We start from the raw sequence: 14,505 nt of genomic DNA on the forward strand, positions 1-14,505 counted from the left end.
TGAACTGTCAAGTTATATCTCATTATTGTCAATCGAATATAAAATATGAGACAAAATATATGCACTGCTGTTTAAAAGTTGAGAATAATACTTTTTTTTTGATGTTTTTGAAATCATTTCTGAAGGATCACGTGACACTGAAGACCGAAGTAATGATGCTGAAAATTAGGGATGCGCTGATATCAAAATTTTTATATAATTTTTGAGAGCCTGATTACAAAAACAAAAGTTTCACCAATGTTCTCATTATAATATTATGTAGTTTATATGACAGACTTGTGCTGCATATGTTGCACTTAACTGTATTTTCCTTTAAGTGATTTCAATCATATTTCAAGCAATTCAAAACCATCATGGTGAACAGTGCGCATCTGAAGGAAATAATCCATTATTTATCGGCTTTAATATATCGTTTGATAACAATAATACTGATATGGTGGCTGATATATTGTTCATCCCTACTGAAAATTCATCCTTTCATCACAGGAATAAATTATATTTTAAAATATATTAAAGTAGAAAACATTTATTTTATACTGTAATAAATTTTCACAATATTACTGTTTTTTACTGACCAACTAAAAGCACCCTTGGTGAGCAGAAGAGACATTAAAAAAATCTTAATTATTCCAAACTTTTGACCTGTTTAAAAAAAAAAAAAAAATGCGTTATAGTTGTATTCGCTGCACAACATTTAATTTTTTTATTACAAATATTATTATATTACAGTTTTGAAAATCATGTTATAAAGTCATATAAAAAATTAAATTGCCTAGATGCATTATGGAGAGTTTCTGGCAAAATGTGCGTAATTATCAAGATCAAATAATAGGATTTTTAGCTTGTGTAAAGTTTTTGAATGCATGGGTATTCATTTTGCATTTGCATGTCAAGTTTTTTTATTACAGTAATCCTTCCATATAGTCATGTAGCTTGGCCATTAAGAGAGGCAAGATTATTCTTCAGACGTTTGTGTTTCTGCAGTCATACAGTCATACAGGTTTGAAACAACATGACAGTGTCAATGATGACAGTTTTCATTTCTGAATGAATTTTAAGAAGTTTTCACTTCAGGATGGGTGAGTCGAGGTCCTGCCAGATCTTTGACGTAGCGTTTTATCATTATGAATGCATCCGGAGGCTTATTTTATTAAGTTTCAGTTGTTTTTTTGTAACAAATGTGATGGCTGGAGACTTTCTGTGTCCGACTTTGGCTGGGTTTCTGTGTGGGGGCGGGGTTAAGCGTTAGAAGCCCTTATTACCGAGCCGACAAGGAAAAGCAGCCAATTACACTAATCTCCCGCCACATCTGTGTCCAATCAGAGACAGCCAATCAGCATACAGTGGTTTTGGCTTCAGAGACTCAGAGGGGTTAGAAACAGAAACCCTGAAGACCGTGTGTGTGTGTGTGTGTGTGTGTGTGTGTGTGTGTGTGCGCGCTGCTACTGCAGCTCAGAGCTCAAGAATGTTCCATTATGCTGTTAAATGGAAGGTTGTCAGAGTTTAGGGTTTTATTACCCATCATGCACCAGTACTTGTTTCCCAGATCTGGCCGATAAACTTTGGCATTTTAACCTCCTGCTGTACTCAATAGAAAAAAAAAAACCTTTATCTTATCTTCAGTTAATGGTACTGTAGATGTTGTGGTTCTCTTGTGTTTGTAGAAAATGTTCATACAGCAGACTGACCTCTGAAGTCACAAAATGAAGGCACAAAATGATCTTCATTCAGATCTTCATGATGTATTTTCATGTGAAACAATGATAGGAATAATGAAGGGTGGGACTTGATTCTAAACATCTGTATTTGATTGAATTGAATTAATCCGATGTCAAGTAACGGATCATATTTGACAATTTTATGTCATTTACTTTAATGTAAAAAGCCATTTTGTACAAATAGAACAATGTTCAGATGAGTTTCTGAGAAAATGTGCATAACTATCATGAAAATAATATGCTATTATAAAAAATATTTATTCTAAAATAAAATGAAACTTAAAACTATGCAAAATATAATGTTTTTATTTATTTACTTGTATATAAACTGTAAAGATATCTTTGTTGTTCATTTCTCATGTCTGTTCTGGTTTGTTCTCTCTCTGTCTGCAGGTTTTTCCTCCTCTGCCTAATGAAGCTGAGATCGCACACACTAAAAAACTGTTTCGACGCCGCAGAAATGACCGCCGGTGAGTCACTCCATCTTAAAACACGCCGCACAGCGACGACATGACCTCCTCCTTACGCTCAGAGCGTTACGTTACTGTCGGACCAGTTGTTTAGCGCAAACATTAAGCACTGACGTTAGACTCGTAAAGCAGAAAACACACCAGCTCACAATTTCCACACGTGTCAGAGTCGAATGTAATGAGAGCATCAGCCGGTGTGTTTGTGTTGTGTTTGGAGTAAAACGCAACGCTCTGTATCTGCATGTTCTTTACTCATAATCTTCACTGTTAATCCATAAAAAGACTTTTTTGGGTTTTGACTTGGACCTCATTGGAACAGTTCTCTGTTGTAATTTGCAGTTGCTAAGAAACGGCAAAAAAAGAAAATATTTTGGTCTAAACTTGTGCGAAAGAAAAGGAGAAAGCGGAGGGTGAAAGAAAGCAAAACCCTTCTATTATTCACAGCTTTGTTAATGCAAAGAAAAGCTCTTGTTGTCTTGGGCTGATGTCCTTGTGTGTGGAACCCAGTCCGACTGGATGTCTTTGGTGGACGCTTCTCATGTCTGCTTTGCGTTTAAACAGTACTGAGGTTTTTGCCTTGATGGGATGTGTGGAACAGAATAGATGGTTTATATGTGAATAAAGGCTCCCAGATTCCCTGCAGCCTAGAATGCACTGTTGCCTGTCCGTTAGTGGCTACGAGTCACATGACTCCCGGCTTCATGCAACAACTCATTCAGTTTTTAATTAAAAAACATTTTCCCTGAAAGTTTGAGTTACAATAGTTTGTAAGATTGAGGTTATAGACAGAACAAGGCTGTGAAAGTGGACTAGTGAGTAGATGAGTTTACCTGTTATGATGCTGTTTAATGTCCCGACAACCTCTGTAGTCCCATTAAGACACTTATAATGTTAGTATGATTACATTTTACATCAAAAGTTGTCATAATTTAGAAATAAAAGGCATTTTTTCTACCCTGATTTTAGCCCTCTGATTGAGCACTCTGTTTTAAGGGGCGTGTCTGCTGTGAGACTTCAGTGTAAATGCCCACTGCTGTGATTGGCTAACATCTTTGGCATACTCTCTCGAAAACTTTTAGCACATTTTTACTATTACAGCTCTCAAGGTTAACTAATTGTGAAAAGTGTTGATTATAGCATTACATTTAGATCTATGGCATTATATTTAGATCGTGGCATGAAAGGTTGCAGTGATGAACACTGTAGCCGATCTTGTTGAGCGCATTAAAGCAGTGATCTTGTCAATTTCTGCACACTGACGAATGCTTTCATCATAACTAACACTGCAAACTCAATGTAAATAAGAGATTCGTTGAATAAAACGGGAGTTTCGGCGCGAGTCCAGAACTCATTCACTGATAAACTCACGCTGTTTGATTGACAGCTCCAGCGATTGTAAAGGGAGCGTTCTTTGATCGCTTTCTATATATAATTTAATCACCATTTTAATAACAGATTATTTTCATCCTACTAAGAGAAACAATGTGAAGTTGACCGTTTAGTCACTGGTTTGATTTACTGACACATAGACAAAGAACATCTGACTGTACATGAATCATTAATATCAGATCAGGCATTAGAATGAACACAGTTACTTACATGTTGTTGCATTACTGTCGAGTCCATTTCGTAAAAGTCTGTTTGCAAAGCCTGCGCTGAAATGAGATCGATTTACCAAATAATCCACAGTGAAATGTACCGAATACAAATAAATAAAGCTTAACTGAGACTTTAACATTGTTGAAAATAAATAACCATATTCCTAGCATTAGGATCCTTTGAAAGGTAATGTTATTTTTAGTCCTGTATCACTCTTCTCTCCTCATCACTAACATGCCAGTGGGCTAACGTTGCAATGATGAAGTAGGTGTTGATTTTTTTTTTTAGCAGAGGCGGTCTTTCACCTATTGCAATGAGTCGTTATCTGGGCTTGGTTACAATAAAAGCTTTTTGGACTAACAAGGGAGTTTTCAGTTCTTAAACTTACAGGATGTTCTTATAGTATGATGACCTCTTACATGTCAAAAGCTCAAGGAAAATTTGATTTCTCAGTTCATGACCCCTTTAAAAAACACAAAAACAAGGGGGTATTACTGATGTATTTTATGTTGTAGAATAAAATGTGTTCATCACAGACCTTATTTCAGGCATTTAAGCAAAAACCCATTCAAAAAAACCCATTGACTTTGGGCCGATGGAACTGGAAGTGCTAAAGAAAAAGTGCTTAAAAAAATACATCATCCCTGTGGCACTCAATAAAACCACTCAGAACGCCTTAGCATTGTGTTTGCAAGTTTTGCATGTTTTACTTGAATTTTGACTACAAAAGAATAAAGACAATCTTTTCTGGGTTCAAATACATAGAGAGAGTGTGTGTGTGTGCGAGTCACTATTCTGCGCTTGCACTGCGCAAGACAGTTCTCTTCCCACATCTCTCTCTCTCTCTCCCACTCTTCTAACAGAAGGCTTTTCAGCCTGTTATTGCTGGTGTTGGCCACCCACAATGCTTTGCTTCTGCCAGAGAGGACCCTGCGGTCATGTTGTTTGTTGGCATCAGTTCTTGCCTTTTCTTTCTCTCTCGCTCTCTAGATTAGTTTGCTGAATCGAAACATCTTTGCAGTCACATTTATGAACTGCAGCATATTTTGTGGATAGAATCTCGCAGGAAAGCAGTTTAGATTTAAGAGACAGTCAACCAAAGCATTATTTGAATGATTAATTTGCATTATTTGCATTAAAGTGACAGTAAAGACAGTAAAAAAAAAATAAAAATTTTTAAAGTTCAATTCATTAAAGAATTCTGAAAAAAAAAAAAGTCAGCCATAGGGGGCATGTCCATTCATGATGGGGGAGGATCGGGAGCCAATCAGCAGTAGGGGTGCGTCCACTCATGATGGGGGAGGAGAGAGCCAATCAGCAGTAGGGGGCGTGTCCATTCATGATTGGCTCTCTCTCCTCCCCCATCAGCAGAAGGGGGTGTGTCCACTCATAATGGGGGAGGAGAGAGTCAATCAGCAGTAGGGGGCGTGTCCACTCATGATGGGGGAGGATAGAGAGCCAATCAGCAGTAGGGGGCGTGTCCACTCATGATGGGGGAGGATAGAGAGCCAGTCAGCAGTAGGAGGCGTGTCTGGTTATGATGGGGGAGGAGAGAGTGAGCTAATCGGCAGTAGGGGGCATGTCCACTCATGATGGAGGAGGAGAGAGAGTGAGCAAGAGGGAGATTTGAAGAAAGACTGTAGAAAGAGAGATGGCTGAGAGACATTACAAAAAAGAAACGCTCAGTGGAATATCACTGGAAAAAGAAGGGTTATGATCAGGCAAAAAACGGACGCCGAGGTTGTGTCGTGTCTGCTCCATACTTGAGTAACATTGGTTTTGAGTGTGTGCTTCTGGCGACTAACAGCCAACTTTTGCTTGTATATACTGTCGTGTACTGTATGTTCATTTTTGTGCTTCCTTGTTGTTTGTTTGTCATCTTCGCTTTATTTTTCGCGAAGCATTATTTTGCTTCACTTTTGCTAAGAGACGCTCTTGCATTGTGTGTTTGTGCAATGAAGGGAGGGGTGTGTTTGTTTGGGTTGATTCCAAATATCAACAGTGCTCAACAACGATTTTGAGAAATCGCATACTGCACCTTTAATTACTCCAAAAGGTTGTGTGTGTGCGTATATATGTAATTTATTTTATATTTTTATTGTACTTATTTTTTATTTTAACAAACATTTTTTATATAGTTTGAGGCAAAGGAATATGTTTTTCAGGTCTGTGTGGGTTCTGTTGCGTGTTTCAGTCATTTCGAGCACATAAAGAAGCTCAGCAGCAGGATAATCTACAACACCTGATGGACTGGAATAAACTAAGACTCTGTTCACCCTCTGGATGAGGAGTGATGGTGGACCTTCACAATGGAAAAGAGAGGGACGACATGGACACAAAGACCATCAAAAGAGACAGTATTTTGGGGGGTTTCTTTGACCAATCCATGTCATAGGAAGTGTGCGTGCCACTCACAGTCAAAGTGTTCCCTTGCTCCTATTTTATAGAAACTTCCATCATGGAATCCATCCTGCCATTTCATATTTACTGCAGCGTTTCTTGGCTTTTGTAGTATTATGTAGATGCCATGACATTCAGTCCTGTAGCTCTATTGCTTTATTTGGTTTTATTTATTTATTTTATTTTATTTTATTTTTCCAAAGTAGATTTCATAACTGTCCCAATCATTTATTCTTGCATTTTTGTCTTAGATTTTACTGTTCAATCTCCTCCTTTTCCTTTTGTCCTTCCTGTTTCTTTTAGTTCTCTCCTGTCTTCTTGCATTCCATTCCTCCTTGTTTCTATCCTCCATTCCTTATTGTTCACACATCATCTCCCTGTCATACCCGTAGCCGATCCGATCCGCCCCAGGACGAGCTGACGGTGTTGCTACCAGCTGAGGGGAAGCGGCAAGTGTCCAGGTCAGTGTCTCAAACGGGTCCAGCTCAAAGCAGCTCTCCTGAATCCTGTCCTCTCACTCTTGTCTTTCCACTTACAAACTTCGCTCCTGAAAACCTCAGACTCACAAGCTGCTTTTGGGATTCAACCTGCTCTTGGGATTCAAACTAACCATCTTCTGACTAGCCTGGAATTGTGTCCTTGAGATCCTGTTTGCTTTATTCTGCTTGCACAACAAATCCTGATCACTGTACAGTATGTTCTCATCCTCTCACTTCAGTTGAGTCATCATTAATCTACAAAGTATCTCCGTACAAAGTCCAGTACATAACGGAAATCCAAATCACAGGTATTAAGGTGGCGGGTATGAGGGAATGTTAAAAGGATAGTTCACCCAAAATGAAAATTGTTCCATGATTTACTCACCCTCAAGCCATCCTAGGTGTATATGACTTTCTTCTTTCAGCCAAACACAGTCGGAGTTATATTAAAAAATATCCTGGCTCTTCCAAGCTTTATAATGGGAGTGAATGGGGGTCGAGATTTTGAAGCCCAAAAAAAAAGCGCATCCATCCATCATAAAAGTAATCCATACGACTCGGTTAATAAAGGCCTTCTGAAGCGAAACGATGCGTTTTTGTAAGAAAAATATCCATATTTATAACTTTATAAACTAGAATCACTGGCTTCTGGAGATGGATGGATGCACTTTTTTGGGCTTCAAAATCTCACCCCCCCCCCCCCCCCCCCCCCCCATTCACTCCCATTATAAAGCTTGGAAGAGCAAGATTATTTTTTAATGTAACTGCAATTGTGTTTGACTGAAAGAAGATAATCATATACACCTAGGATAGCTTGAGGGTGAGTAAATCATGGGATAATTTTCATTTTTGGGTGAACAATCCCTTTAATGAAGGTAATTATGGGAATAGTTCTGGTGGAGTGAAAGACATTAGTGGTTGACCGATTATGGCCAATGCTGATATAAAGCATATTTGCATGAGATTTAAGATGTGTATATATGTATATAAATGTGTGATGTCGACACAAAATTCCCACTTCTGACACTTCATGCCAAATATCTGCCAATATATCGGCCTTGGCAATATATCAGTCAACCACTGCTGTATTACCTGAAAACACAGAAATGGAGGCTGATGCTTCTAGAATCTTCTAGGATGATCTGTTTTAAATGGTGGAGATCTAGTGTGTATTCTGTGATGGAGAAGTGTGGGTTACTGTAGACTTAACAGCATATTTTTCTTGACAAAATACAGAGATGCAGTTTGTTCAGTATGTTGTCATTTTCAAATCTTTCTATCTAGTTTTTTGTCGACTTGAACATTTCGGAAGGATGTGTTTTTGAATTTTGATCAGCAGTTTTGCATTGTACTTCTCTTCCTCAATTTTTGTTTGTATCAATTTAAATATGGTGTCTGCTGTGAGTGACATCTTTAACTTGAACAAGAGATGCAGACATGAAGTGTGAAGATTCCCGTCACTGACAGACCTGTCAGTCAGGGTTTATCTTGTGTAAAGCAAACACATTATGTTACTGTTATGTAAGAGGTTTTCTCATAACTTTTTGTTGTATTGTTGTGTGTGTGTGTGTGTGTGTGTGTGTGTGTGTGTGTGTGAGTGAGGGAAGGGTTGGGTGTGGACACCATTGAATCCAGCTCTTGCTTTGCTTAAAACACTGAAGTGTCTGTGTGTGTGTGTCTCTCTCTCACACACACACATACAAAATGGAAATCTGCCATGGATAATATATATATATATATATATATATATATATATATATATATATATATATATATAATATATAATTTACCGAACATCCAAAACAATGCTGTGTGCTGAGATAAATGCGATTGTTGTGTGTGCGTAGCCTGCATATGATGGTATTTTGGCCAGCTGGGAACTCGTGAAGAGCTTATAAAATGTGTCAAAACAGCGGCGGGAATCCCTCCGTCACACACCGGAAATCTGCTGTGTGGAGACGTGCGTCTGATGCCTGTGATGGGCAAACTTGTGACTATGACGAGAAAAACTGATATGCGTGAGGATTCTGTCCTTTTTAGGTTCTCATCTTCCTGTTTTTGGTTCATCTGTCAGTAACGCTCTGTTTAGTTCCTGTCTCTATGAAGCCCCTTCTTCTGAAAAGCACTATTTGCTCTAATTGGTCGGCTGGATCAGTGTGTTGTGATTGGTCAAGCACTTCGAGTATGTTTGGGGAATGTCCCTCCCCTTACCATATCGAGAGTTTCAACACACTGCTAACTCAACCAGGCCCCGCCCCTTTATTCTGTGTATGAATTATTTAAATGAGGAATATTGTGACGTGTTCATTCCCGGAAGAAATCTCAAGACTACAATGGAGGTGTTTGAGGGAGTTTGGATAAAAGTGTCTGCCAAGTGCATGAATTGCCATGGATTTTGGGCCAATGAGATTTCAGTGTGGGCGGAGCTACCCTGCATTATCATGCTGTGCTTGTAATGGTCATTGTAGGTTAAAACAGAACAATAATGGAAGAAACGATGTGTCATTTTCGCGTGTCATGCCTGGTTAGGATGTTCTGTTGGGTTTATTAGGTTAACAACTAACATTGGGTTGGTTTCATAATTTTCAAAGTCAAAGGTTAATTTCTGCATCTAATTGAGATATTACTTATTATATATCTGAAGTTTCTCGCATGTGATTCTGTCGAGCAGATGTTTGATTTTAATTGAATAGAAGTGCTTTGACTCCTCTCCGAAACACGTTCAAGGACTTTATTATAATCAACTCCAAATTAAACTTTTCTTCAAATATTCTTTTCATCTAGATTTTTTTTTTCATGTTCTGTTGAGATTTGCACTTTTGCAAGGTTAAAATGTACTTTTGCAAGGTTTTTAAAGGAGCTAAAGCAACGTTTGCCTTGAGAACACTTGATGAAATTAGTTAAAATGCTAAAACTAGTTAATGCTGCATGACTTTTTATTGCAGAATATATACTGTTCATTATAAAACATCATTACAAAAGTATCTGTGTGACACATGTTCCCGTGGAGCGACGTCAAGGGTTAACCCACGTAAAGCCTAAAGAATGTCACGGTCAGCACCTCGACATCTTATTTTCAAGCTGTCATTCAGCACACACAGTGTGAGTCTTCCCTAAAATTAACCTCTCGTAAAACCAGAACACCACGGTCAAACATGACCTTAACCTGGATGTCTTGCTCTAAAGCTGTCAATCAAACGTAAAGCATGTCCTCTCAGCGAGGAGATTCCCGTGTGTGTGGCATCATGTGTGCGTGAGTGTTTTAAAGGGCGCAGAATACCATGTTTCACAGGCGAGCAGAGGTTACATTTGTTAATGGTCACTAGTGAAGACGTTAGTCTTTGAAGTGTCAGCTGATGTTGTCAATTTGAGATGGTCATTGTGTGTTCGCTTCAGGCCTCTGTACGCTTCTTTACTCTTCATAGAAGCAGTAAAATTGACCTTGTTCCTTCATCCTACATTACTGACCCTGGAAACTTGTGCACAACAGTGCTGGCATGGTACAAATTGCCTGCAAAACCCTCTAATTTCTTTATTGCTATAAATCTAGACTCAAGATTTATGTATTTGAATTACATAGAAAATTTCCATCCATTTCGGTTACAGTTTTAACATAAACTAATACACTTAATGTATATTTGTCGGTGAGACACCAGTAAGATTTCTGTAATAGTCATAGTAAACTGAATGTGTTTTAAATACACAGTAATCAGGTTCATATTTGTCATCATTAAAGGGGACATATCATGAAAATCTGTCTTTTTCCATGTTTAAGTGCTATAATCGGGTGCCCGGTGCATCTACAAACCCAGAAAATGTGAAAAAGGACAACCCTGTAACTTTGATTTGATAAGCCTTTCTCTGCAAGCATGTGAAAAAACAAGCCGCTCAGATTTTTGCTCCCCTAGTGACATAGGAAGGGGATGTTGTTATAATATTACCGCCCCTTAATCTGCACGTTTCCACCCACAGCGCCGCCATTTTGTTTTCACAAGCGACCACGGTGTACCAGTTCTAACGCCATCGCAAAAGTTCGAGCAAAGCATGCTAACTGTTCTGTCATTTGCAGAATACTAATTTAGAGTCTTGTTAGCTTGGATAGCCTGCAAGTTGACCCTGGCAAGCTCGATTGCTAAAAACGGAGCGTTCCTGTCTGAGCAATATTTTGAAAAAAAAAAAAAAAAAAGACCATTCACAGCATTTGATAGCAATCATAAACATTAGCCTGGTGTGTATGGCTCTGTTTGTCAAGGTACGCTATGTATAGTGGGAGTCCATACGGGTTTTGCACAAAAGATTAACATGACGGCACATGCTAGTGGATGAGTTGAATCAACTCCACAGCAACTACATAAATTTATCCACTAACCATTCAGAAACGTCCAGTTTCATTCTAAAAGTTGTAACTTCTTCCTGAGTCTCTCCATCAGTGTCGACTCCGGTTTGAACAATGTAAGGCTGAACACCGTTACTGACAATCCTCATTTTGGCTGCGTGAGATTCTCCAGCTTTGTTGTTGTTGAGCAACCAAAGCGCGAGCTGTTAAAGCTCCGCCCTCTTCTGGAAAGGGTGCCGGGAGCAGCAGCTCATTTGCATTTAAAGGGACACACACAAAAACGGTGTGTTTTTGCTCACACCCAAATAGGGGCAAATTTGACAAGCTATAATAAATGATCTGTGGGGTATTTTGAGCTGAAACTTCACAGACACATTCTGGAGACACCAGAGACTTATATTACATCTTGTGAAAGAGGCATAATAGGTCCCCCTTTAATGCATGAAATGAAAAAAATATGCATAAAGTTTGTTCGTTTATGTTAGAACTGTATAATCCAGATTAATGGAAATTTTATATGCAATTCAAATACATAAATCTTAAATTTATGTCTAAATATATTTATTGAAATCTCTATTAACATATTACGTTGCTGTACATGTCAGTTTTTGTTTAATCATAGTGAAATCTCATTGGTCCCAAAATCCTGTGTATTAAACACTGAATATGTTCAGATTGGTTTGGATGTTGTCTTATTTAGCATTTACTTTCAGTGACGCCTGAAACATGCAATTGAAACTCAATTTGCACTTAACTTGGACGAAGTGTACTGCATTTTGTTTGCAATTTGATAAGCCAGATCATTGCAGTCAGTCAACTATTTAGACAACATTTGTCCACACAGATGTAATAATTAATGACACATAACGTGTACTAACACATTAAGTGCTGTTAATGCGTGCTGACACAGACAGCACATGTCAGCGTGTCTATATGTATGCAAACACATGTAATGTACACACAGGCTTGTGCGATTGTAAAGCCGTAATCCAGTGTTGGTCTGGATGACTGGAGCTCTGCTGGTGAAGATAGATCATCCCGTCAGCCTGGTGCAAACATGGAGATCTGGGTGTTTACATATTGACTCACATCTGCCGTGAATCACTATACACACTTTAACACACACACTGTGTGTGGCTGCAGTTATTAGCAGTGGTATTTAAGTCGATCATCATTATTACTAATGCTCATATTTTGGGTTAAGGCACGTTCGCACCAAGAACGATAACTGTAAAGAAAACTGTAAAGATAGCTATACGTCCACACCGATGCATGATAACGTTCTGTTGACTCTCATGTTTTAATTTGTTCATCAGCTGGAAATCGTTCTGAAAATGATTCCAAATTTTTCCTCTCTCTCGTAATCATTTGTATAGTATGGTGTGGATGTCTCTATTCTCAAAAAAGTAGAACGATTATTAAAACTTAGTATTTTATTTACTAATTTTTACACATTTATTTATTTGTGTATTTGTTGTATTATTTGTGTATGTATTGAATTTCTTTGCTTATTTATTTTGTCTTAAACACCCAGAATGTTCTTAAAATTAATTGTTGTCCTGCATTGTCCATCAGAATTTTATTTATATGTATTTTTATTTGTTTGTTTTTTATGTATTTATTTGTTTGTTTGTTGTTGTGTACTTATTTATTTAACCACCCAGAACATCCTAGCTTCTGCTTGGCAACATCTTGGCAACTACCCAGAAGACCTTAGCAACCGCATAACAATGTATGACTACTGCTTTGAACACCATACCAGTTATTTAACGAATACACGCTGGCAACCACCTAACAACGCCCTAGCAACTACCCAAATCACTCAAGTACATAGCAACATGCTAAAAATGCTCCAGAACACCATAGCAACTGCCTGGCAACACCCTGGAAACCACACACAACACACAGTGTTTGCATGGGCAGGAAGCACTCATTGACATTGTCGATAACAGGCTGTTTTTGTTGTTGTTCTAGGAGACCCCAGCGCCTGCCTGGAGGTGGAGGGGCTGGTGGGAAATCCCAGAATCCTCAGCAGCAGCAGGGATTGCAGCAGCAACAGCAGCCCAATCAGATGCAACAGCCCAACGCAGACCAATCAGGTGGGCAGACCAAGCACGGAGGGCGGGGTTACCAGGGGCAGCAGAACCAGGGCGGGCGGCAGGGTGGGCCGCATCACGGCTACAGCCAGAACCGCCGCTGGCATCAGCATCCCAAACACCAGACGAACAGTTTCAATCAAGGGCCCCCGGGGGCCGACAGGGGCCTCACACGCAATACCAAAGAGACAGAGAATGTAAAACATGAGGAGCCTGAGCCCCGCATGGAGAGAGGAGCGAAGGATGAGCCTGCAAAAGAGGAGAGAAAGAAAGAAGACAAGGAGGAGAAGACGGACAGCGGGAAGATCTGCTTACTGCAGTCATCGAAAGAGAGACTGAGGAGGAGATTGAAAGAGAAGGTGCTTTTAAATTCCAGTTTAGTTCCTGAAACTGAATTGAATTTGAATCGATATAGTTAAATGTAGAATTGCCATTCAAATTTAAGGGCAAGGAAGTAGAAGTAAAATGAATTGAAATCCATATGACTGTATTTATATACTGTAACTCAGTTTTTTATTTACTAGAAAAGCAAAATTGGTTTGACAAAGTCTTGTTTGAAAGTTTTGAAAAGGGTTTAAATTTAAAGGCCTTAGATGGATATATAGACAGACAGACGGATAGATAGATAGATAGATAGACGGACAGACAGACAGGCGGATGATAGACACAGACAGACAGACAGACGGTTAGATGGATAGAAAGATAGACAGATAGAGATAGACAGACAGGCGGATGGATAGATAGATAGATAGACATACGGATAGATGAATAGACAGACAGGCGGATGGATGGATGGATAGATAGATAGACAGACAGACAGACAGACAGGCGGATGGATGGATGGATGGATGGATGGATAGATAGATAGATAGACAGACAGACAGACAGACACAGACAGACGGATAGATGGATAGATGGATAGACACAGACAGACAGACAGACAGACAGACAGACAGACAGATAGATAGATAGACAGATAGATAGACAGATAGATAGATAGATAGATAGATAGATAGATAGATAGATAGATAGATAGATAGATAGATAGATAGATAGACAGACGGATAGATGGATAGAAAGATAGACAGATAGATGGATAGATAGACGGATAGATAGACAGATGGATAGATAGATATAGATAGATAGATGGATAGACGGATAGATAGACAGATGGATAGATAGATAGATAGATAGATAGATAGATAGACAGACGGATAGATGGATAGAAAGATAGACAGATAGATGGATAGATAGACGGATAGATAGACAGATGGATAGATAGATATAGATAGATAGATGGATAGACGGATAGATAGACAGATGGATAGATAGATAGATAGATAGATAGATAGATAGATAGATAGATAGATAGATAGACAGATGGATAGATGGATAGATAGACAGATA

The 14,505-nt window shown here is 38.8% G+C and overlaps 1 protein-coding gene across 2 annotated transcripts in view; it reads left to right on the forward strand.

Moving 5' to 3' along the window:
- ctif (CBP80/20-dependent translation initiation factor) overlaps positions 1 to 14,505 on the forward strand; it is a 71,565-nt gene that overhangs the window by 35,064 nt on the left and 21,996 nt on the right. The window contains exons 8-10 of one of the 2 annotated variants that reach the window (XM_051877812.1): positions 2,112 to 2,188; positions 6,580 to 6,648; positions 12,977 to 13,457. In XM_051877812.1, the coding sequence (XP_051733772.1) occupies positions 2,112 to 2,188; positions 6,580 to 6,648; positions 12,977 to 13,457 (627 nt within the window). The remainder of the gene's footprint in view (positions 1 to 2,111; positions 2,189 to 6,579; positions 6,649 to 12,976; positions 13,458 to 14,505) is intronic. The other variant, XM_051877813.1, reaches the window with a different exon arrangement.

Source organism: Ctenopharyngodon idella, chromosome 21 (assembly GCF_019924925.1).
Source record: "Ctenopharyngodon idella isolate HZGC_01 chromosome 21, HZGC01, whole genome shotgun sequence".
NCBI classification, from domain to species: Eukaryota; Metazoa; Chordata; class Actinopteri; order Cypriniformes; family Xenocyprididae; genus Ctenopharyngodon; species Ctenopharyngodon idella.